The sequence below is a fragment of the Erithacus rubecula genome, assembly GCF_903797595.1.
Source record: "Erithacus rubecula genome assembly, chromosome: 3".
NCBI classification, from domain to species: Eukaryota; Metazoa; Chordata; class Aves; order Passeriformes; family Muscicapidae; genus Erithacus; species Erithacus rubecula.
The window spans coordinates 25,182,421-25,206,965 of record NC_136689.1 but is presented as its reverse complement, the minus strand read 5'-3'; the positions used below and the strand labels follow the sequence as shown (position 1 = coordinate 25,206,965).

The following is a 24,545-nucleotide window of genomic DNA, read 5'->3' as shown; positions in this document are numbered from 1 at the left end:
GGGTGGGCAGTCCGGGCGCTCCTGGAAGTCGCAGCGCCGGCGAGCGGGGCAGGCCCGCGGAGCGCGCGCACAATAGAGCCGGCCGCTGCCGGCCGTTGATTGGGCGGCGGCGGCAGCGAGAGCGCGTTTCGATTGGCCGCGAGGGGCCACCTGCTCTGGGCATTCCGCGTCTGCTACCCGCCCCCCGCCGGTCACGCGGGTCGCTATTCACAGCGCGGGTTGCGCTGGCGTAGCGCCGCGGGGCAGTGCTGTGACTGCGCGGCTCCGGCGCTCCCTGCGCCGGGAGCGTGGCAGCGGCAGAGGCGGGGGCGGGCGCGGCGCGGGCCGGGCGGGGCGCGCGCCCCCCCGCGATGGCGCTGTGTGGCGGCGGCGCGGCGGAGCGCGGGCGGCGGCGGCGGGCGGCGTGACCCCGCCGGGGGGCGACCGCGCTGCATGGGGCCGGGGGCCGGCCGGCATGGAGGGGGTCCTGTACAAGTGGACCAACTATCTGAGCGGTGAGTTCCTGCCAGCGCTCAGCCTTTGCGGGACGGGCGCCGTCATGTTCTCGTACATGTATTTATACAAGTACATACATGTCTGTATTCACTGTGTTTGCTGCGTGCGGGTCAGAGCTGCCCCTTGACCCGCCATGCCGGGACTAGCCCCTGTGTGCCTCATTGTCACTGCCCGGCGTTTATCCTGGTGCCAGTGCCCGTCCGGGACGCCCCTCGCCCTCCCCGGGTCCTGGGTTGGGATTTGGGATAGTTTGGATGCCCTGGGTCACAGCTGGAACAGTGAACTTCCCCGTTCTCCTCACATCCCCTTGGAACTTTTATTGAGGCGAGTCGGGGATTCGGGGCATTCCCAGAGCTAGGAGGAAAAGGTGCTGCCTCCAGTCCCGCTTGGGGGATTCGGATGAGAAGGTATGCAAAAAAAAAAAAAAAAAAAAAAAAAAAAAAAAAAAAAAGGATAAGAAATAGGTGTAGGGGGGTTGTCCTGCTCTAGGCCCAAATTTTAATTTAAATTAATTAAAATTTAATTTTTCTGGTGTTCTCGTGCTACGGAAGGGTTGGAAGCTGCCGTGTGTGGCCAGTTTGCTGAGGGGAGGTTAAAGGTGGTGGGGTCAGAAGCCCCCTGTGCTCCCATGGGATTCGGGACCGGCGAGGCAGAGGCGTGGGATTTGGGGATGTGGATGGGGTCTTGCCAGGTGCAGACCTCTCTGTGATTTGTGGGACCAGTTTGGAAACTTGAAGGTCAGAGAAAAGTAACCACGACCACCTTGACATTGCCAGGTGTGAGTTTTGCTCAGCGGGGTATGTGCAAGGGCTGCCGCCTTTCTTGCGTTTTTTCTGAGAGGCTGGAACAGCTGCATCTCTCTGGTTAGCTGGGAAAGTGTAGGAAATCGAAATTAAACAAAGAAAAAGCTGAAGCACAAGCGGGTGTTGAATTCGTGTGATAGGGACTGGGGGGGGGCAGGAGTGGTGCATGAGGCTGGATTTATTGTCGCGCTACAAGATTGCTGTGACTTTTCCCCTTTAGGCAATAGGTATTGTGAGATGAGAATCAAAATTTGTCAGGTCTCAGTGAACAGGCAGGGATTTCTTTTGGTTGTTAATTATTTGTGAATGCTCTTGAATTATGAAGTGGCAGTAGGAGAAGCCGTGCTTGCCTTTTTCATTTGAATTGCAGAACTGCGGTAGTGATATTAGTCTTTTCCCCATACTAACAACACCTATGGTTCAGCTGATTGAAAGTTGTACATGTTTTTCTTTGCATTGCTGAGATGCTGGGGTGTGTCTGGAACTCTTGTGATTGGTTTTGTGCTATGAGACCCCTGGGTATGTGTGTCTGAGGAACAATGCATGTTGTAGATAACTGACTGGCATTTGACATTTTAGTGCCTGTGGTAGGATCAGCTGGGCTTCTGTTTTGATGGTAAAATGAAGACTAAGAAGTATTCTGTTTTCATCAAAATTAAGTTTTCTTTTGCTAAGCACCTTGATACGCACTTCCAATCAAATGACCCTTCATGAAGAAGGATGACACTTTGCAAACCTCAGTGTAAGTGAGTGCAGACTGAAGGAAACTTTTCCTTGAATATGTAAGATTTGTACTGGCTGAAAACTAGAAGAGGTTTTGCTGTCAAGTGAGAGAAAATCTGTGATGGAAGACTGAAGCATCCTTCTGATTTCTTGGTTGAAACTTGACTCTTCTAGTGAGTGTGGTGGTCAAGGTCACTCTATGCCTTTTCCTTAGGTTGTAGAGGGCCCATGGTGTGTTTGAGAACAGTAAATTTGCTGTTCTGCAAGCTGTCTGTACATACTAGTGCTTTCTTTTGCCATAAAATGAAGACTTCCTGCCCTGAAGCCATTAAGTTATAAAATTTATGCAGAGATGCAAAAAAATTAATTCATTCTGGAATGTGGTGTTCATTGTAGCATTAACAAAGAGCTGGAGAGTGAGAGATGAGAAAGCCTCCTTTCAGGGATTAAGGGAAGCAAGAAGGTTCAACAGGTCATCCAGAGCAGTATTTCTGCCAGTATTCTGCCCCCAGTATGTTTTTCCTGTTGCTCAGGGTTGATGAATCAGGTGCTGTATAGTAAATGATACACACAACAAGTAGGGAAATTGTGTGTTATCTCTCTGTGTTGGGGTGTACCTGTGCTAATAACACAGCGCTGATGTACCTCAGAATGAGGAGGATCCCTCACAGTCAGAGAAGATAAGACATTCAAAAAAGAACAAGCATAAAAGAGCTGCTTTTCCTTCTTGCTGTGAGAGAGGAGCTGATTGGAGTTTGTTGGTAATTGAGTCTTTTATGGGAATTTTGATTTCATAATGTTTTATGTCATTGCAATCATAAGGGGTCAAGTCCACATCAGCCCATTTCCTCCCAGTTCTTGGATCAGGAGCTAGATGTGTGTTGCAAATTACATAGCTATTGGCACCAAGAACGTTTCAGAAATAGGAAACCAGTTTGGTTTTCTGTGGGCAAAGGGCAAAGAAAGCACACCATGATTGCCACCAATTGAAAGAGAGATCAGTTTGCCTTACTGCTTAAACAGGTTATCTTGTTTGTAGTAAATGCAGTTGTTTGCTTTATATAGATTAGAATAAATCAAATCAGTATTACCTGGTTTCTGCTTGGAGGTAAGGTTTTTCCTCTTGTCTTGATCCTGCATTCACATTGTTGTTTCTGTATTCAGGGCTCCAGTGCTACCTTGGAAATTTGTTGAGTTTAGAAAACTGAGATTTTTAGAGGTTTTCTGTCTCCTAATGCAATGGCCATCAGATAGTGATTTCTCAGTGTGTTGCTTTTGTTTAAGTGAAGTGTGCCAACTTTAAATCAGATACATTCACTAAGTTCTAGCCTATGAAAATCTGGTGGGATCTTGTGTTTGCAGTGTGTGTCCTTTGATTGTTCTCGTCTGTGCTTCCCCCACTAAATTGGTTAAAACCTTAAGAGAGCAGGGAACTTTGTAGGCAGAATTACCATCATATAAAGTGAGACAGCACTTTTTCTTTTGGGCAAATATATAATGCATCTGCAAACTTCGAATTATTAATCCTCAAAATCCAGACCAGGGTGGCTTAAATCATGCAGGCATGTAAATTGGCCTCAGCTGAGCTTATGGTCAAAGCATGTAACATGATCTTAAAAAATTCCTAGATTTCATCCTGTGCCAAAAGTGTCTATCTGATGTTAGCTTTGTTTGGTGGGGGCTGGGTGTGTAACTATTGCTTCAGTGCCACTTACCGTAGTAAGCAGTGGGAATGATGAAAATGTCACCGTGTGCCTTCCCTGATGCTCCTCGGTTTGTTGGGCTGCCGGTGCCTGCAGTCCCGGCAGAGCACAAACCACTCTGGTGTGGGCAGCCTCAGAGGCAGATCCTGGCTGCAGTGTCACAGCGTGACTGATCTCCAGCTGGGGAGTGCTGCCTGCAGGATGGAGGAAAGAGCTGAGCTGCACGTGAAGTCTGCTCTTTGCTGCTTGGAAACTGCTTCCCGTGGGACTCTGACTGAATTTAACCTGCAATGCGTGCTCTTTGTTGAGCATAACTTCTGATTAATGAAATAAACTGATTTAGTCTTTGGAGTTTGCCTTGTAAAGGCGTTGTGATTTTTTTTTCTCATTAGGTTTGTAGAATGAGTAAGCTATTGCTTGGGAAACAGTGTGGAGTTGGGGAATACCTCTCTTGAGTGGTGTGTGTGAGAGCCTAGCACTTTCACGTTGATTTTTTTTTGTTTGTTTTCTTTCTGCTGAAATTCAGTTCAGTTTAGATCTTGGATGTAGGCACACACCCTACCTGGGATTGCTGGCCACAGGCAGGGTTGCTGCTAGCTCTGGAAGAGATGGTATGGATCAGCTCTTGGCTGTGGGGTTCAAAGGCAGCTTCATCATTAGATGAAAAATGACTGCTTCTACTGGCTTGCCTGGTATTTGTTATGTGCCCAATGAAATGGCTTTCCTTTATGAAGCTAAGCTTTTCTTAGTATTTGAATATTCATTTACTTATTTATGCTGAGTAATTCTAACTCTAAGTAATTAATCTTCCTCAAGGCATGATAGACTCACCTTCATGCCATCACCAGTGGCACTGCGTCATGCCACATACTTCAATTATCTCTCCCCATCTACCTGTATGTAATCATCCCCTCTGTTTATTGTTGTACTTTGGAGTCTTTTCAGTTTATCCCATGATACCAAGTGCTAGCACCAAGAAATGCATTTCAGCTTTTGCATAAAACTTTTAATTACTCTTGTCTCTAATGATTCAGAATTCCTTAATAAACTTGGGGTAGAGCTCAAGAAAATGTGAAAAAACATTAGTTCTTGGATGTTGATGCACATGATATTGCTTAGAGCAAGTCTTTGTTTTGGGAGTTTAAGAAATCTGACCTTTTTTGGGATGAGAGACACATTTACTTCCAGCTCATATCAAGCTCTGGAAATAAGCTCATTTGTTTCCAGACATGGAGGAATTAATCAAAAACTTCACACTTACATAAAGATTTGGTTCTAAAAAGCCTTTTATAATTTCCCCCTTCATTTAGCCTCTGGGTATAGTCCAAGTTCTGCTTGTATAAAATTAGAAGTCTGGCTTTTGTGGAGGTGGACCTAGACAGCTGAGGTTTCTGTTGCCTTCAGGGCAATGGTCTGCCTTCTATTACTGGCTGTAGCTGCTCTCAGGATCCTGGTGTTGGTTTAGATGAATGCCTGGCTCTCAGCTAGTTTTGGCTGGATGAGGCTTTTCATGCAGGATACTTAGAGACTGATTAGTTAATTCTCTTTGGATTTTGCTGAATTGTCTTTGTGTGATTTGACCTTCTTTATCATGATTTTCTTCCCTTTCCCTCTGTATTTCTTCATGCAGCAGTCTTGCTTTTGTCCAACCTTTTCGGAATTGTGTAATGTGCTCACAGTAGAGAAGTTTGATGAGGCTGCAGGAATGGAAATCGGTGTCCCCTGTCTCCTCTGTAGGTGTTAGAGCAGTGCTGCAGAGCCTCCTTGGTGCAGCATTCCCTGCCAGGTATGCTGCAGTACCGGTGCCTCTGCATTCAGTCCCTCTGCACTGAAGTGAGTAAGTGCTCACAGGGATTGGAAGGGTAGGGCAGAAACCAAAGGTGTGGTAGATTGATGGTGAAGAGATACCATCATGGGGTATCTGTATGTGCTTTCATAAATACAGTGTGTTGACACTCTGGCCTGATAACCAACCAGCCCAGGGGTCAGGGAGAGGAGCAGCTTGATTGCTGGGGTTGGGAAGTGTAAACAGAGGAAAGCTCCCAGGAGCTTAGTATGACTTGAATTAGTGTGTCTGAGCAGTGGGACTGTGTTATTGAACTTCTGCCTCTGCCACAATCCCTTCTCTGCCTTTCATCCTTTCAGTGCATCCCCTTCAAAAGTGCCTGACGGATGGTACATTATCCTCTCTGTGCCTTGGCTGGGCACTGCCTAAAATCGTTAGAAAGCAAGCCCCGTTGCCCTGTGATGACAGGATGCTTTTCCAGTGCTGCTAACATTGCCCTCACAGTTGTGGTTGAAACTAAAGTGACCTTTATGGAACCCATGTGAGAAAAATCGTTTGGGAGAAGGTCATTGTGTTAAAGCCTGTTCAGCTGTTGCTTCCTTCACTTGAACCTCTAGCATCCCTCAAACAAGTGCTTTAAGAAGTGATAGCATTGTAAAAGCACTAAATCTTTGAACTTTAGGGCATTTTTGTATTGATTCCTGCTGTTAATATGCACATAATCAGAATAAAATTGCAATATGGTTATTTCCAGAAGTTACCCTCTAGATGATAGGATAATAGTTTAGAGAAGAGGCATAGATGGCCACACACTCTTGTCTTTCTGCTGTCCTTCATAGATATACACTGTTTTGTTATCCTGTCAAATTGTTTTGCTGTGGAATTAAGGCTGCAAAATGTGTTCCAGCACCTGGAAGCCTTTTCAAAATAATGGGTAGCCTTAGGAGGCTGTATGGAAAAAGTAGGCACCAGTTTTGAGTGCAAAATGCTCATATCAAGATAATCTTTTACTTCTGTTCCTTGAATGAGAAAAAGGGGAAAAGTTTCATGTTTGATCTGTGTAAGGTACTTTCTTGCTAATTGCTTTTTCTGACTAGAAGCCTGGTTGACTGACAGTGTGTTTGCCCTGCTAGAGCTGAGTTTTCAGCACTTCTTGTGCTGTTATCAGTCACTGACACAGCACTGGGCAGATGATGTGGTGCTTTTGCCCTTGGGAGATAAAGCTGGAGATGGTGGGACAGTGAGCACATGGCATAGTTTACATTTGCTCAGGGTGGGAGGAAATGATGGATATTGCTCATTCTCACTGTGAGATGGCTCTGACTGTCAGGACTCCCACTATGGGACTTTTTTGTGACCCTGCACAGAAAAACAGGGATCTGTCCTGCTGTGCTGCCTGCAGCTAAGTATTGGATCTTGCCCTTGTTATAACCAGTAGGGAGGTGATGGTGGCTTTAGCTCCTCCTATTAGACAGATGTTATGGAAAGTTCATAATTATCTCCTATCTGCAGTTAAAGTCTGGATTAGGGTCAAAGAAGTCCAAGGACTGTCTATTGCAAAAGTTTTCCAGAAATGTACTCTAAAGCTCAAAAAATTAATAAGCCTGAAGTGTTATATAATTCTGATGGAAAGCAAGTAAAAATAAAAACCTGGGTGTCTGGCCTTTATTTTAGAAATGCAGGAGGAACTGGCGTCTCTTAATTGCAGCTTGTTTTCCAGGTCATCAACTTGACTTCTTGGGTATGTAATTCTCCCAGATGGCTTGGCTTTGTAGATGTCTGACATGATCTACATATCTTCAAATGTTTGGTTTGTTGTTTTTTTTTTCTTCAGGCTTGACACTTTGGAAGGAATGCTGTCTGGAGTCTGAGTTGTATAACATTAAAGTTTGAATTATGTCCAAATTTCAACTGTGTTATCAAGAAATGTCAAGTATACTTAGGGATAGCTACATCCAGATTTCCTAAAGTGTAATGGTGGAAGTAGGCAGATCTTTCTTTCTGTGAAAACTTCTCAAGAAGTAATGAATCCTTAGCAGGCACAGTCTGTGCCTAACAAACTACATTTCTGTTTTAGTAGTGGACAATATCAGATGTTCCAGGTACTGCAGACACTAACTGTAGGTTTCACACAGGAGTGTGATATGTACTTTGACCAGTGCCTGTGAAGTTGTGTGGAATATCCTCACTCTCTTCTATGGCTGACACCTTAAACTACTAATCACTTTTTATTGTGCTTTGTGCTTCATTGGGGATTTTTTTTGCACACACCTTTTTACTGTTAATGGTACTGTGCCTCTAAAATGAGATGTTGGAAGTTCAAGCTGTATTTTTTCCCGCCTGTGCAGCACCAGTGTAATGGACTAAAATTCTTCTTCAAAGTCATGTTAATGCTGGAACCAGTAAGACCTTAAAAAGTTCAGCTTTACTTTTCCATATCAGGTGAAATCTGAATGCTTGGTTCCAAAAATTGCGATATTCCAGTTACAATTTATGGGAGGAAAATAACACTGAATAAACACAAGACTTGTGTTCTTGGAAGTGCCTAAGTATCTTTTTGCTGCTTTGGTTTTTGTGTTTTCTTTCCCCTGTTCTTCACTTGTCTGCAGAAGTGAAACTCCTATAGTTAAAGGCTATATCCCTGTGCAGTGTCTGTGATTTCTCAGTCAAATGCTATTTTTAGCTGGTTGTTTAGGATAACCTTCCCATGGTTGCTGACTCAGTGTCAGTGAGTACCAGGTGGTTAGTGCATCTTCTGACAGAGCCTTGCTGCAAGTCTTTTTTTTGTTTGTTTGTTTTTGTTTTGTTTTGGATTTTTTTTGTTGTTGTTTTGTTTTCCTTTTCCAAAACTGTGTTTTTATTAGTGTAACAATTCTGTTATGAAAATAGTATATTGTCTTAGGTAAAAATTGTCTATCACAGTCTTTTTAATACATATCTAATAATTAAAGAAGAGTTGGCTTCTGCAGAGGAATACAGATAGTTGCCCTGTTCCCCACAAAAAAAACCCATGACCCAGAACCAAAAAAACAACCAAATAAAAGTCTCAAAATATATATTGATTCATAACATTTTTAACCAGCTTCCAAAGTGATGGAGGCAGAGTGATTTGTATGTTGGCTAATTGATTGCACAGCCTTTGATTGATGGGATGCAATTTGGTTGAGCATCAGCTGCAATTGTAAGCTGTAGGACCATGGCTGAAATGATTCATGTGCAGCAGCAGGAGCTCCAGACTGAATTAGAGGCTTGTATTGACTGTGGCACTGTGCATTATTTAAAGAATTGGTTCTGTGCCACTGAGTGTCTGAAGCAATTAACTGCTTCTCTCTGCTGAACAATCAGTTCCTTTTTTTGTGAGTTCCCACGTATCAATAGTGACTTTTGGGATAGTTTCTTTATTTTGGAGGCAAGACAAATAGAAACAAGTCTTGCTGGTTTATTTATTTTTTTTTAATTCTCATTCTTGTGATTTTTTTTTTCCCCCTTCATATAAAGTAAAGAAGTGTTGAGAGTACTTCAGATTTTTGATATTTTTATATTCTTCTAGGAAATAATGGAAGAAATCTGGAAAGGAATGAAATAATATTTATGTTTGTTTTCCAACCACCACACAGGGTTCAGCAATCTATAAACTGGGTTGAACTGGATGGAGTGGTATTGATTTAATTTTAAAAAAAGAGGAGGAAAGCCAGACCATACTGCTGCTGTTAGCCTGAGGCTTTAGGCCTTTCTAATCTTAACCTGTGTTGTGCTTGGTTTCAGCAGTAGTCTAAGAAACCAATTTCTAGCTGGAAAGGAGCTGTCATTCCTCTGATGTGATATTAGTCCAAGTCCAGCCTGGGCTCCTGCAGCACGGTGCTGGTTGGCAGAGCCCTGGTGCAGGGGACAGCAGAAGTGAGGATGCTCTGCCAAAATATTTAAGAGCCATGTGGCCCACACAGTCTTGTGCAAGGGTTCCTTCCTGAGATTGTTTTCTGGCACAATGTGGGAGTGTCAGAATCTCAATCCATTGGACCTGGCCAGCGAAACTTGCTGCAGCTCAGTAATGAAAGCTGCTTTCCTCCAGTGACGTTGATGCCTCATTTCTTCTTAAGTTAATGAGCTTGTAGTTTTTAATTAGATATAAATAGTGGCTGTCAGGTCATGTTTGGTTTTATCTTTTCATAGTGCTGTAATGTTTCCAAGAGTAGAAAAAAAGGATAATTTACTTCTAAATTGGGCAGAAGGGTGGGCAAAAGTGTACCCAAAACTACTGGTGTGGGTTTAGCCTTGTGTTTGGGTTCTTCTCTTGGAAGGCATCCAGAAGTGCAGGTCAGTAATTCACAACTATGTTTTATGTGGGCAGTACAGGGAGTTTCAAGAGCTGTTGAAAACTGTTTCACTGAAAGATGATGTTCAGAATGTTCAGAAATCAATGGATCTGCCTCTGTTCCTCTGTTGATTTTCAAGAGATTCTTGTGTTGTTTTTCATGATAACCTGACTAGCCCTTCCTTCAAGGGAGGAATACTTGTAAGGCAAGGCAGCAGGGGGTGGCTTTTGGGAAGAGTGAAGAGGTGGGATGAGGAGTGGTGGAAGGAATTGAGGGGTGCTGAGATGTGAAGGTGGTTTTGGAAGAGAGAGTGAGTCAGTGATGCTGTGTTAGCAAAACTACTGAAAATGGCATATGGCATCTCAAGACACATGCTGCTGAGATCCAGCTGTGTGCAGAATGGATGTGTAGGTGCCAGCAAGCCAGGGTTGTGGTGTATGACATCCAGGTCTGTCCACAAATCTTAATACTTCGAAGGGTTTTGTTTTCCAGGGGGATTGAGAATCTTTGGGACCATATTTGCAGCAAGTCTCGAGAGAGATGGTGGAATTGCAGGGAGAAGTGTAATTGAGAAATGCAGTTTTGTTTTTCAGGCTGGCAGCCTCGGTGGTTCCTTCTCTGTGGTGGCATCCTGTCCTATTATGACTCTCAGGAAGATGCCTGGAAGGGTTGTAAGGGAAGCATCCAAATGGCTGTTTGTGAAATTCAAGGTAACTAAGATACAGTAACACTCAGCTGCATGAAGTTTGTCCAATAATGTTGCATTCAAGATGAGATTTCAGGTGACAAGAGCTATTTGGCAGCTTGATTTCATATACTTGATGTATATGCAAATTTTTATACCATAGTATTTTGAAAATGTTGAGAGAACAGCAAGCCTCTAATATCATGGGTATTCTACTTTCGGGGGGGGGTCACTTTTTCATGAGCTGTTGTGGAACATCACACTGTTTCAAATTACTCCCATGAGCACAGAGCTAAAGCTAGAAACATGAAAAATAAACTTCAGTCTTAGGTCTGCTCAGTTGTATTGCCACATTTTTGAGGTTCAAGCCTTGAAAGAAAGGCTTGCCAGTAAAGGATGCTCTTTCCATAATGATTCTCAGATTACAGCAATCACAAAACCATCTTTCATAGCTGTACACGTGTGTCCTGTCCATTCCCTAACTCAGAAGATGAGTCATAAAATGGGGGAAGTGGGGACTGTAGATTCCTCCTCTTCCATCTATGTTTGACCTGCCACCTGACACATCTGTTGGCGTGTTTGGTTGGGCTGGGAAGGGCCTAGGGGCTGGTCTGAAATCTGTGTTGCTTTCAGTTCATCCTGCAGATAACACACGAATGGACCTGATTATCCCAGGGGAGCAGTACTTCTATCTGAAGGCAAGAAATGCAGTTGAAAGGCAAAAGTGGCTGGTTGCACTAGGAACTGCCAAAGCCTGTCTGACTGACAGCAGGACACAGAAGGAAAAAGGCAAGAACACCCTTTTGCTGGCACATAATGTTTGCTTTATATTTCCCCATGCTTTCCCTAGTGCATGTATATACAACTTCAGTGTCCAGCCTGTGCTTCAGGTCTTTGGTGCTGTTAGAAGCTAAGATATGTGTTAACTAGAAATCTCAGGTATTAATTCTCAGGGCAGGGATTTGAAAACTGTTTTTTTTTTTTTCTTAAAATAGAGTGTATAAAAATGATTTGAAAACTGATGGGTTCTCTAAGTACAGTAAATAGGCCCTGGCTAGGGGTCACTGTGATGCATACTGTACAAGAATGTAAGACCCCCACCTAGTACAGCTGTCTAAATACAATGACCTAGACTCTCACACCAGTGTCTCTTCAGCTTTGGAGCTCCTCACACCCTTTCCTTCCATCTTCTAATTGGGCTGTCTTCTGCCCTCTGAGAATGTCTCAGCAATTAAGAAAACGTTTGCACTGGGTTCTAAATCTATTAGTATTCAGAAACTTAAATCTTACCATGGTCAGGCTATGAAAATTAATTCATTTATGACTTTGCTTTCACCAGCAATCTCTCTTCCCCTGCCCCCAGTGAAAGCCCCTCTTGCTTACAAGTGTGGTATTAGTCACAGAACACTGTGAGGCCTCATGCCTTAACCTTGTGTAACCTCAGCACAGTGACTATACAGAAGATGGGAAAATAGCAAAATATTAATGTCCTGAGGAAATGCAAGGGGTGGTGAGTACTTCCTTTCCCTGAGGCAAGGATTTACTTCTTCTCCTAGCCTTCTGTTTGTTATCACCAGGCTTTGCATGTACTGGTTCAAACTGAGTCAGACCTGAGCAGAAAATGCTACTGTAGAGTCCTTCACCAGGTGGGAATCTGATGTGCAGTGCCTAGAGAACAGAACAAAGTTTTATCTGTAAAGTGACATGCAGTAGCACAGGGTGAAAAGCTAGTGATGAATTTGCACTTAGTCTTACCAACAGGCAATTTATTTTATAATTCAGGGACTCTAATATCAAAAGCATTACTTCTGAAAAATCTCAGAATGGCTGTTAATCTTATCTGGATTAGTCTTCTCAGTTCTGCATTCTGTTTCTCACTACAAGAAACATATGGACATGCTGGAGTGAGTCCAGCAAAGGGCTGCTAAGATAATTAAAGGATATATCTAGTGAGAGAGCATAAAAATAAGAGCCAGAGTCTTAATGAACAAGAGAAAATATGCATGAATTTTGATACAAATCACTCAATTGAAACATAAGCGAAAATGCTTATGTTGTGAAGATGAGGGAACACTGAAAGGCTGCACAGAAGAGGTTATGTAGTCTCCATCCTTGGCATTGTTCAAAGCCTGAATTACTCTGACTCTCCTGGAATGCGAGTAGGACTAGCTGGTCTCCAGTGGTGTCTTCCAACCTCATCCATCCCATTATTCAAGGATACCTATATTAAATTAATCCCTTTCTGTTGGACAGAATGCATCTTTTAGGTCCAGTGTTTTCTACAACCCTATGTAAATGATTCTATTACATGCACCTTAAACTGCTTTGTGAAAACAAAGAATATAAGGCTTTTGTCCTTTTTAAAAGGCCTGTTAAGACCAAATATTGTGTACTTGACTTGCATTGAATATAGTAAATTTAACTTTTTTTTGTTTAACTTTTAGAGTTCACTGAAAACACAGAAGCCTTGAAGACTAAAATGTCTGAACTTAGACTGTACTGTAACCTCCTTGTTCAGCAAGTGCATAAAACAAAGGAAGCCAGCATTTCTGGTGTGTCAGAACCAGAGGTATAGCCCTATTTTTGCTATAGGTCGTATCTGTAAAATCCTGGGCTCATGAGCTTTTCTGGGTATCCAATTCACTCACAGTTACTTTATGTTACTTAATGTTGCAACCTTCTTCTGCAGGGAACCTGAGGGAAATAAAGTGCTCTCACAACAGTTCATGTTTAAACTGAGTATTACTGTGTTGTTGCAAATTACTTGCCTTTTGTTGGGCTAGCAAGCAATGAGGTTACATCTGATATCTGTGACCTAGACACCTCTTTAGGTGATCATGTGTTTACAGTAGATCAAAAAAGCAAAAGATCTTTTATAAAAAGATAATTTGCACAAAGCGCACATTTTTCTGCCTGAGTCATTAATATTCTGCTCAGCAAAACACATCAAAACCCTTAAAAGGTCAAGAGATGTTGCAGACCACAAAAAAAAAAAAAAGAGCAAAAGTGATATAAAGAATGGCTTGGTTAGCCTCATTCAAGTTAAAGTTTCAAACCTTGCAAATCTTTCTGACCAAAGAGGCCTCATCTAAGAGGAATCTCCTTAAGACAGTGATCTCCTTGCTTGAAGAGAGAAATGTGTGAAGAAGGATGCACTTCCCTTGCTAGAGAAGCTGGTGTGGAGTTCCAGGATGCCACCCACTGGAGAGATGGGTCCTCAGGTGCAGAACAAGCAAGCAAAACACCTGAAGATTGATCATTTTTATGTCCAAACCACCTCTGTAAAGTTTCCTGATAGACTGTTTAAGGTGAATTAAAATACAATGCAGAAGCATGATGTACAAATGGCTAAAAGGCACTGTTAGAACTTGCAGCTCACAGGTGTTGGCCCATAATGTGGTGTTTATCCTGCTCATATTTTATGCATCTGGAGGAAGACTCTCTTTGCCTGATCTTACTGGCATTTAACTGCAAAGATTTATTGCTAAAAGCATTTCAGCAATAATAACTGACTTTGCAGAGATGAAGAGGCAATGTGATACCTCATTCTGTATTTTTGCCATTTGCAATAGTTTTTTGTTTGTGGGATTTTGAAATGATTATCTGCAGATCATTCTGCATCTCTTTAATTTGTTTACTTTTCATATCTCCTGTCAGTGCTGTTTCCTGGAATGCCATTGTTGAATACATTCAGGCTTAGTATTTCATGCACTTCTAACACCAGAAAGTAACTAAAGAGGCATTGATTTCAAAACACAAGTGTACTAAGCTTCTTGTACTGAGAGGCTGACAAGAGTTCTAATATTGCAAGGGGACATAGCCACAGTAATATGTGATGCTGGTTCTCTGAACAGCTGTCACACTGAGTTTTAATTCATGCTAACCAGAAATCACATCTGTAGCAGCTGTGGGCTTTGCAGACATTAGTTTCTCCAAATTGATCTGCTGTGGTGAGTCCATTTCTTCCAATTGATTTCTTCCCACAGAGTGAGATTGATATGGGAGCTCTGTTGAAATCAACCTGTGACACTTTCCTGAAGACTCTTGAAGAATGTATGCAGATTGCAAATACTGCCTTCACTTCTGAGTTACTGCATCAGACCCCACCTGGATCCCCAAACTTAGCAGTTCTCAGAACAAGCAAGGTAATGGCCAGTATCTTCTCTCAGCCTTGTGGGGATGCTAATGGGTCCTTTTGTCAAAAGTAGGGTTGTAGCAGTAGGGGATGTCTTTTTACCCATATCATAGCTACTGGTCCTACACTGGACATACTCTACTATTTCTTGTGGTTGCAAGTGAGGTAAAGCCACTTTTTTGATAAGTGGTGACCAATCTCTTAACCTTTAGTGACAGGTGAAAGTTATTAAACATCATCTTTCATGGGCCTGAAAGTTATGCCATGTTTTTTCACAGAAAGTCATTCAGTAGTGTTTCAAAATACCTTGGTTCTACAGCAAGTTTGTCCGTGTGGGAGGTCACAGCAATTATTACTCTATTAAGCTACAGCAGTATTGGATATGTGCTAATATGGCAGTGGGAGCTGATGAGTTTAGCTTTCTAATGAGAAGGACACTTTCTTGAATCCTGGATCCATAACTACATATGGAAAACTGGAACATCTCTGGCAAACAGGAAGAGCTATGTAGGAAGATAGATGCATGACTGAATCTGAGAAATGAGATTGCTTCACCATACCTGATATCTAGCCTCATGTTTCTTCTGGTTTTTTTTTCAAAACTTTTTTATTAAGTAAAGAAAACATTGCAAAGGAAACTCACTGCTTTGGTTCTTTTCCATATGGGTGTGGTGTCTCATGTCTCACTTGACACTTGCTAACTAGCTTCTGAAAGAAATCTTCTGATTGTCTTTCTTTTCTCCTTTGCAATATTGTAATGGTATAATAATGTAGCACCGTTTCACATTTGTTTGTATACTACCTCCAGGTCAGAGAATTAGGGAGGATTTTTTTGCTGACTCCAACTTGTGTTTAATAAAATGTGGACTTTGAGAAGCATGATACAGTCTTCTTGCTTTAAACAATATTCTCCCCCCTCCATATCTTTCAGGTAAAACACTCTGTCTTGTCCAGTCACACCTCAACAGAAAGGTATAACAGAAGTATTTACTGTCAGTGTCTTTCTAATCTGTGTTTGGTAATGTCTGTTCTTTCCTTATTGCTACTTCATTCTTACTGGATACAGGCAGAATTGTGTCACTCTGAGCTGCCTACTTGGAAGCAGGTGAACAAAAGAGGTCTGGCTCATCCCACTTCATGTCTCTTCTGTATCAGTCCTTTCTCTTTCATTTTTTTCTGCAGTCCGCTTGGTGTCTTACTGCTCAATCACCAGCCAACTCTCTCCCACTTCAGTGCTCCTTCCTGCATTTTAGGTTACACTCCATAAGCTCATAAAAATCATTAATGGTGAGCAGACTGATTCCTGGAGTAGGTGGGAAGGATGTATATTTTAAAGTACTAATGAGGTGATATTTTAGAAATTAAAATACCTGCCTGCAATGTTATTTTCTCTAATATATTTTTGATTATGTGCCTTTTTAATAAAGATCATTGCAAATATACTTAAACTCTGCAAGCTGAGGTTGAGTCTTTAATCCTCTTTGCTGCAAAAAGCTGCCTCATTCTTGTTATTATTTTAGACAAGCTCTTTGCTCAGAGCAACCTGTGGCAGCCTATAACTTCTGTCAAGTATTTTTCTCTTGTTATTTGCATGTTCACAGGAAGAATGCTTTATGCACTGAAGCAATCCTTTATGCACTACATATTATTCTTTCCCTTTCTTCAGGCAGATGGAATTGAACCCCTGTGAAAATGGCTGTGTAAAAGCAGAAATGAACCATCCAGAGCAAGCAGTTATTAAAAGTATGGAATGTTTAAACTTGGAAACAAATCAGGGGACTGGTGATGTCTGTGTTGAAGATCATGCAGCAAAGCATTTGGCAGGTAAGTATCCGTCTTTTGTCCAGGATGATTTTTCTATAGGTGTAAATTAATGAAGATACAGGCTCCTTGTGAGACTGATGATCCCTGACTCCCAGGAGAGAGAATATCAGTCTTTTAGTCTGATACTGCCCCTTGCAAGTTTTCTCAGCATACCTCCTGCTGCCTTTGTTGATGGCTAACTTGGGGCTGAAGGGAGAAGGAAATTAAAAAATTTGTTTTTGGACAAGTTGAGGACCTCCAGATGCAGACTGACGTGGGTGGAATAAAAAAGCCTGGCAGAGCTTGGGTTCTCCATGCACTGTGGGCAGACACATTATTCCCTGCTAGTATGTGGGCTGCAGTGTCAGAAGGGGTCACTGGAGCTTTGTGTGCCTGTCTGAGGCTTGAACTTTTAGTCATTCTTGATTGCTCTTACAAATGTGTACAGAAAATTAACCCTTTTTCTGTAACTGAGAGTATTCTAGAAAGCATCTTATTTCTTCCTTTATCTTAGCAATAGGATGAAACTTGGATTTGTGTGTGATTTCAGTGAAATACTGTTAACTAATTCAGTATAAAATTCCCTCTTATATGGTTATATTGTTAAGGACTGCTGAACTTAATTTGGATAATGGTTCATATAATATGATTTTTGCACATCCTATTGAAAGGACTGTGTTTTTGAGCAGTGGCTTTCTCTGCTGGGCTGTTAACCCAAAATATGCAGTCAGTGAATCTGCAGAAGTTTTTGAGTCCAAGTTAATGATGATAGTAATTTTTACCCTTATGGGGTTTTTTTGGAGTTTTTCCCATTTTTGGGGTTGGTACTATGTCATGTGACAAGTCCCTGCAGAATAACACACATATGACACCATTTAGCATAATATCAATAAAACAGCCCTAAAGTAAGGACACCCAACTAATTAAAGTTGTTGGTGTCATTTAGCTACTGTGGTTCATGTGCACAAAAGAGAAAAGGCTATTCCCTGTTGGGTACACACACTTGGGCTGCAGAGTTTTGCTGTCAATGTGGGGTGGAGTTAGGATGTGCAGGGTCATCCATAGAGAGTGGGCTGACCCAGCCAACCCATGGGCTTTGTCTCACTGGCAGCTGTAGCTGGTGCTCCGTCTGACCCCAAGAGCTCTGTCCTGTCTCAGATACTTTTCCTTCCCTCTCCCCTTTTTTAAGGGCAGTCAGTGTTTAAAAATGCTTGAGCACTTAAGTCCCATAGTGAATTTCTCTGTCATTTAGTGTTTGAGTTAGAAATTTCAGAGGACCCGAAGTTTTTGCACAGTACTCCTGCAGAGTCACTGCAGTCTTGGGCTGTTTCTCTACTCCCCAGCCTATGTGACTTGGTGATGGGCAGATCAGTGGTATCACTCAAACCTCTGTCTTTTCTTGGCAGAGACTTTGCTTGTGAATGTCAGTGAGATGTGAGAATGGCTGGTCTGGGTATGAGGGGTTTTCTTTTCACCCAGCACCAGGTTTGTTCAGTGGTTCTGCAACTAATAGGAACTGCTGTAAGCCTGCTTTCAGTTGTCACTTGGAGGAAGCAGCTTGGTCCCTTCAGCCAGAAGCTCAGTTCTGCTTCAGGTCTCTCTGTAATTCTCACTGACACTTGAAAGTATTCCTTTCCTGGAAAGACAGGTTCCCTGAGAAATCCTGGATGCTAGTTTGACAGTCTGGCAGCAAGATGTGCTTAGCTATGGCTTGTATGATGCAGATGCTGTGAATCATTTTTGCTTCTTTACTTGTTCTCTGAAGTTCCCCGTGAGGTCAGAAGGTCTTACCATGTATGGGATGTATGTGAAAAATTCTGTCTTGCCTTTGTTTTCCTTGTGCCGTGTGTGAAACGGATGTACTTGATACCATAGAAGAAATAAAATAGGACCACAGTGGGGAAGATGTACCTGGATCTTTTTCTGGGAAAGTGTGAAGATATTTATAGAAATCAGGGAGAACATAGCAACCTTTGATACCATACAAGTGTCCATCTAAGCAGCCATTTTGCCTACCTATCAGAAGGAGTAAACGTTGCTATTATTCTTTTGCTTTTGAAAATGCACTGTGGCACTTCAACAATACTGTGAAAGTTACAACTGTGTGAGAAGTAATCTTCCTTTCAAGAAAATGAGTCAGCTGCCTGCTGCACTAAATTGCTTCTTCAGTTCTCTTCTTTCTCACAGGACTGTCCTTGCTTGTGTGGGCTCCTATATACTGCAGCCTGGTGCTTGGTCTGTCTGATTAAAAGAATTTGGGGGTGACTGAAATGTGGTCTAAGCACCTACCAAATCTGCAGTGAGAGTGGTGGTGCTAGCAGGGATGCTTTTAAACTTGCATTATCCAGATATCCAAGTGCCTTCCTTCAAATAGAAAGGCATTGATGAAAAGGAATAACAATATGTGTAGGTAACCATTTTTCTTTTTTGTTGTTGTTTTTCTTTTGTTTTCTATAAATGTTAGGCATTAAAGATGATGGAGAGGACAAGCTGCAAGCTGTAGAAAGCTGTAGTGCCCACAAGTTGCTGCAGTCAGACACAAATTGTTTAAGTGGATTGACTCTGTGTGAGGAAGAAAGAAATGAAAATGATTCTCCTACCTTCTTCAGTGTCATGAGCAATAGGTAGTACACATTTCAGTTTAAAGGATTATTGCAACTTAATGTTAAGCCTTTAATTGACTTATTTTTAAGACTTCTGTCTGTAAAACTGTATTTACTTAGATTATTTAGCAAGACTGCCTACAGCACAGTAGTTGGAAGAGGATATTTTCTGTAGAATTATCTGTACAGAGTGAAGTGGGACGTTTCTCCTTGTTTGTAATTGCAGGCCTTGCTTGTGAACCACCCAGTGTGTGTTCTCTACAGTCAGTTACTTTAACATAGTAAAACAAAAGCCATGTTGATGGTTTCATATCTATAAATTTTACCTCTATGCAAATGACTTGGACATGAAATCTAATTTTGCTTTTAGATGTTACATAAAAAAAGAACTGTTACAGTAACAATATTTTCTGCTTGTCCTTGTTACTGCCAGGTTCAGTGACATTGAGCTTCGGGAGGAGGAGGGCATACCAACAGAGGAGTTCCTGGAGTCATGTTATGCAATTGTGCCAGTTCTGGGTAAGCAGCTTCTTTTCTTCTGACTCCTTGTGACTGCTGCTAGCAGCAAGCAAAGGTGGAGCAGTTGGGTTGGAAAATTTGTTTCTTCTCTAAAGTAATATAGTAGAACCAGTATCAGCAAAATCAGTTTGATTGGTACCAGAACATGTTTCTTACCCCTTTACTTTAAAGAGGATCCACTCTCATTTAGAGGGGACCCACATATAAGCTATTTGGCAATCTAGGTGTCTGTATGGAGTAACAATTTGTCCCCCTCCAAAAAAACAGCATAGATGCCTTACAGTCTAGTACAGCTGGCAGCAGACCATCAGCTGTATTCTGTTTGATTTTTCCAAAGAACTTTGATCTTCACCTAGCACAGTCCCCCAAGAGCTTGACCCCTGCATCTAGTTAATGTGGTGGCCCTGTGATAATGCTGCCTTTTGAAGACTTCTGAATTGTAGGTCAGAGTATTTTAACACTTGTAGCAACTGAGATGGATTGGTGTTGTTCATTTAGTATTTTCCTGCCATTTAGAAGGATTGTTAAATGAGTAAATGAAATTTTTATAAAACATGAGAACTGGAAAATGACACAATTTTAAAATACAGCTCTTTTTTTTCCCCCTAGACAAGCTGGGACCAACAGTTTTTGCTCCAGTTAAGATGGATTTTGTAGGCAACATCAAGGTAATAACTTATTTCTAATGCTGATTTTTGTTTTTTGAACAAAATATCTACTTTAGACACTAGTGCTCAAGAATCTTTGTGGTAGGAGTCAATATTGGAAGGTTTTTAATATTTGATAATGTTACCATCTGTCAGATTAAAGCACTGAAATGCCCCTAATTCTGTTCTGATAGTACATGCTGTGTTTAATAAATCCAGTTGTGTGCAAACTTACGAAATACTTGATTGACTGCCAAGTAAAACATCTGTTACACCTAAGGAATATGACTTTGATTCTGAGCTGTATAGGTTATAAGTCATGATGTGATGTTAGCAATGTTGACTTTAACCTGTAAAAGAAATGGAGGGGGTGGGGGAAAAACCCCTTTGCTCAATGAAGTAGGAGGAAGTTAATGCTTGAAGAAGCAGTTTCTCAGCAGCCTGGGGCAGAACTTGCAGACTTGGTTCTTTTTCTGTAAGTTCTTCTAGCTTCAGGTACCTTCTGAAGAACCTTCAAGAACCTTTGAAATACTGGTTAGGAGACAAAATATGTTCACAGCAAGACTTTTCGTAGCATTTTCTTTCAAGAAAAAAATAATAAAAGCAAAACATCTTCTGAGTGTATGCTAAGGAGTACTGTATACAATCAGATTTGTTTTGTTGCTTACCTTATAGAAGGTAGCCAATGGAAGACTGAAAATAGCAAGAGACAAGAATGCTATTTAAAAACCTGAAACATAAAATATTTATTGTCAAGAGATAGACAGTTACTCCTTTAATTTAAGAAAAATCTGTTTGTCTGCCCCTTATATCTTGTCTCTTATGTTTGTGTGAGGAGTTGTGTATAAAAACTTGGGAATAAATTGAAACTGTAGGCATGTTGAGCACTGATAAGTGTAATATTGAGAGTTTGCAGTGGTCAGAAGGTAAATTTGTAGTTGAAGCTCTGGGCAAATGGGACTTTGCCTGAAGAGCAGTTTGAATTAACTCCTTTCCTCCAGTGGGAAGGATGTCATGGGGACCTCAAGCATTTTGTTGGACAGAAATTATAGGTCCCAGGTAAATTTTTGACTGAGATGTTTTATTTTGGTTGTGTTAGCTGGATGTGTGCCCTGGGATGGCATGCCCAGAGTGTCAGAGCAGCCATGCCATGGGGAGTGTGTGACATCCTTGGTATCTCTTAACAAGGAGTAGTTCTGGTAAACAGGTGGTATTTATAAGCCCCTGATGGATCTTAAAGCTTTGCCTATTATATTCTTTCCAGAAAATAAATCAGAAATTTATAACCAACAAAGAAGAGTTTGATACCCTTCAGAAGATTGTGCTGCATGAAGTGAATGAAGGTGTAGCACAAGTTAGAAACTCTGCTACAGAGGCTCTCCTGTGGCTGAAAAGGTAATGGCCTTGTATCTATCTGCCTTCACTGTGAGCTGCTGATGCAATGAGGGGCCTTTCACCAGTGCAGGCTTTTGTGCATGAAGCAAGCTGGTTACATACCATAGGCTCCATCAATCCAAACTGGCCAGCTTCAAATTAATCTGCTGTTTGTGTTTGTATCACTGCAACTTCACCAAAAGGCCTGAAAAATCTGTTGCAGGCAAACTTGTTTCCCATAAAAGTGAAATTACAGTGAATGCCCTACTTGGCTAGGGCATGAAGCAGATGATTTCAAACTGCAGTAGAAATGTTTAGCAAGTGTTTTTCCCTTGGACTGGGAGAGAGGCTGGAGGAGGTGGCTGCAATTTTGTTCAGATTGAAATTGGCTCCATAATTCTGAGTTTTATTGCACTTTGGAGTTGTATTGCAACTTTGTTATACTTTGAGTTACTTTCTTATAAACATGGTTTCTTTTTATTTCTTGGGTTCATCCTGGCAGAGGTTTAAAGTTCTTGAAAGGGTTTTTGATGGAAGTGAAGAATGGGGAAAAGAATATCCAAACAGCTCTGAGTAAGTGCCAATTGCTTCATTCTTCATGTGCTTCTAAATTTACATACTTGGCTACTTTTGTCCTTGTTTAGAATCTGTGTTTTCTTTTCTTCAGTGACTGATGAGGCAAGTAATCTCTAAGACATAACATTTTTGAAAACTGCATTTTTTTAAAATGGCTGCCTTGAGATGGGTTACTATATAACTGGTAAATGTTGATTCATTAGCAAATAAAGATTATTTTAATTGACATACTTTTGGCAGAGGAGACAGTCATATCTTAGGGAAACAAGTACTTTGACTCATTCAAATTTCTGTACTGGTTTGCAGTGGGAGCACTCCCAAATGTATAATTGCTGTTTTGTTGCTTTTCTAATTCCTTGTATGATTGGACATTATTCTTTGAAATCACCTCTTTGCCAACCTGGCTGTAAATTGCCTGCATCAATTAGAAGGGAGGTTGTAACAAAGGATTTTTTTCCAAGTACACAATTTCTGACACTTTCTTTATCAGACTTCTGACCACAGCAAGTACAAAGCAAAATATGAGCCCCCTCTTAGACTTGACTTGGTTACTCCTGGGCAAGACCCTTTCTGTATGCATGCAGTATAATGTTGCAATAATCCTTTAATCCAACTTTGAAACAGCTTTTTTTAAAGCTTTTTATTTTGTCTTTACACAGCAAAGCAGTTGCCTTTTAGGATTAGTAGCAAGAACTACTATACTGAAGTATACAGCAGCTCTTGGAAGTGAGCTGTAAATACATTGCTACCAGATATGGGTGTTAAACACCATGGAAAGTGTTTAGGCACTTATTTGACCTTCTTAGTCTGGAGCTTCAGCACTGAATCACCATGTCTGCATCAGAGTCATGCTGCTGTTTTTGTCTACTTTTTCATTCTCTTTCTTCCCCTGAAAAGCTCTTCTCTATCTGTACCACCACTGCAGCTTTGGTTTCCAGAGTTTCACTCCACACAGTATTTTCTTAGACTTTACATTAGCCTTGCTGTCTGTTAGAACACTTACTTGCTGTGGATGAGTTGAAGGAGATTTGACAGCCGAGCTGAGACCCAGTGCAGAAACCCCAAATCTGTCATCTCCTTTCAGTCGTAACTTCTGTACTCAGAAACAGCCATTATTTACATTGACTGGCAAGAATATACCCTTGAATAGTCATTTCTAAGCTCTGAGTTCTCTTTGTCATGCAAACTTAAAACTGCCATGCATCTGTTTCTTGATTTATTTTTTCCCTTTAAGACAATGCCTATGGAAAGACATTACGGCAGCACCACGGTTGGGTTGTCCGCGGGGTCTTTGCAGTAAGTATTTGTCTTGGCTGCTGATAGAGCTGAGGGTCTTGTTCATGGAATCTTTTGTTGTGTGTAATTAATGAACTGTGTTAAAATTCTAAGTATTAAAATGAATTGATTAATTTGCCAGACCTTGGATTGTGTTTTTCATGATACTTAGTACTGGACTTTCAGGGTCGAGCCTGCTTTCTAGAGATGAAACAGATTGCACTTGCATGCACTATTTTTTAATTATGTGCTTTTGAGCACAGTCTTGCATTGCTATTAAATGAAGAAAAGAGGATTTGAGGTTGCTTTTTTGAAGATTGATCTCTTTGAATATGAGAGTATTCAGACACACAGTGTGTGTGGGGAGCTGAAGTAGAATCTATTGGCTAAGGAAATTTTTTGTCCAGTCTGGCAGCTCCCCCTTGTGTCTGTCACTGGAAAATTGTCACTGAAATTACAAAAGGAAAGAGGAAAACATCCAGGCAATCATGACTTTGACTGAGAGAAGCAGAATTGTTGGAGAGAGCTTTCTAAAGAGCACGTTGAGAATTTGGCAATGATGTCTAACACTGGGTTGGGAGCTCCCATAACAAACTATACTTTATTTGGGGTTTGTATTTAATTAATTTCTGATGTGCATTTAAAAATATTTTTAGCTTCTCGTCTAGTTGAAATTCTCAATATATGCATGTGCATGTGATTAAATTGAAACTGTGCTAAGTGCAAAGAGGGAAGTCTTAGAAGTTTTTCATTGTTTAGTTGTGTTTCTTTTCCCATTCTGTCTTGAAAATCTAAAAGCTTTGTTTCCTCTCCCAGTTAGCTTTAAGGGCAGCTCCAACATACGAAGATTTTGTGGCAGCTCTGTCTGTAGATGAGTGCGATCCTCAGGAAGAAACATTTTACAAAGGAATGCAGAGGGACCTCAACATTTACTTACCAGCCATGGAAAAGCAGCTAAATATCTTGGACACTCTCTATGAAGTCCATGGTTTGGAGTCAGATGAGGTGGTATGACTACAACAAGACCACATCTTAAAAATTCAGGGACTGTGTCTGTTAACAAAGATTTCTTTCTTTTTGGTTTTGGGATGTCATTTCTGTTCAT

General features: G+C 41.4%; 1 protein-coding gene across 3 annotated transcripts; it reads left to right on the top strand.

Annotated features, from left to right (window-relative positions):
• Nucleotides 1–267: 267 nt before the first annotated feature.
• On the top strand, nucleotides 268–24,527 carry PLEKHA8 (pleckstrin homology domain containing A8). Of its 3 annotated transcripts, none has more exons than XM_079300153.1 (14): nucleotides 268–494; nucleotides 10,417–10,533; nucleotides 11,142–11,297; nucleotides 12,953–13,077; nucleotides 14,495–14,653; nucleotides 15,575–15,615; nucleotides 16,310–16,467; nucleotides 18,911–19,070; nucleotides 19,483–19,568; nucleotides 20,178–20,236; nucleotides 21,480–21,610; nucleotides 22,092–22,162; nucleotides 23,400–23,461; nucleotides 24,257–24,527. In XM_079300153.1, the coding sequence occupies exons 1-14, from the start codon at nucleotides 455–457 to the stop codon at nucleotides 24,452–24,454; spliced, it is 1,563 nt and encodes a 520-aa protein (XP_079156279.1). In that variant the 5' UTR covers nucleotides 268–454; the 3' UTR covers nucleotides 24,455–24,527. The 3 variants fall into 3 exon arrangements, with proteins under 3 accessions (XP_079156279.1, XP_079156280.1, XP_079156281.1); XM_079300154.1 differs by having other exon boundaries at nucleotides 271–494; nucleotides 10,404–10,533; XM_079300155.1 differs by lacking the exon at nucleotides 268–494 and having other exon boundaries at nucleotides 10,404–10,533; nucleotides 24,261–24,392.
• The last annotated feature ends 18 nt before the right edge of the window (nucleotides 24,528–24,545 follow it).

Coding starts and splice junctions, on each gene's coding strand:
- PLEKHA8 (XM_079300153.1), top strand. CDS start 455: ATGGAGGGGGTCCTGTACAAGTGGACCAACTATCTGAGCG. Junction 15,616..16,309: donor AGTCACACCTCAACAGAAAG/GTATAACAGAAG, acceptor CCCTTTCTTCAG/GCAGATGGAATTGAACCCCT. Junction 16,468..18,910: donor TGCAGCAAAGCATTTGGCAG/GTAAGTATCCGT, acceptor TATAAATGTTAG/GCATTAAAGATGATGGAGAG.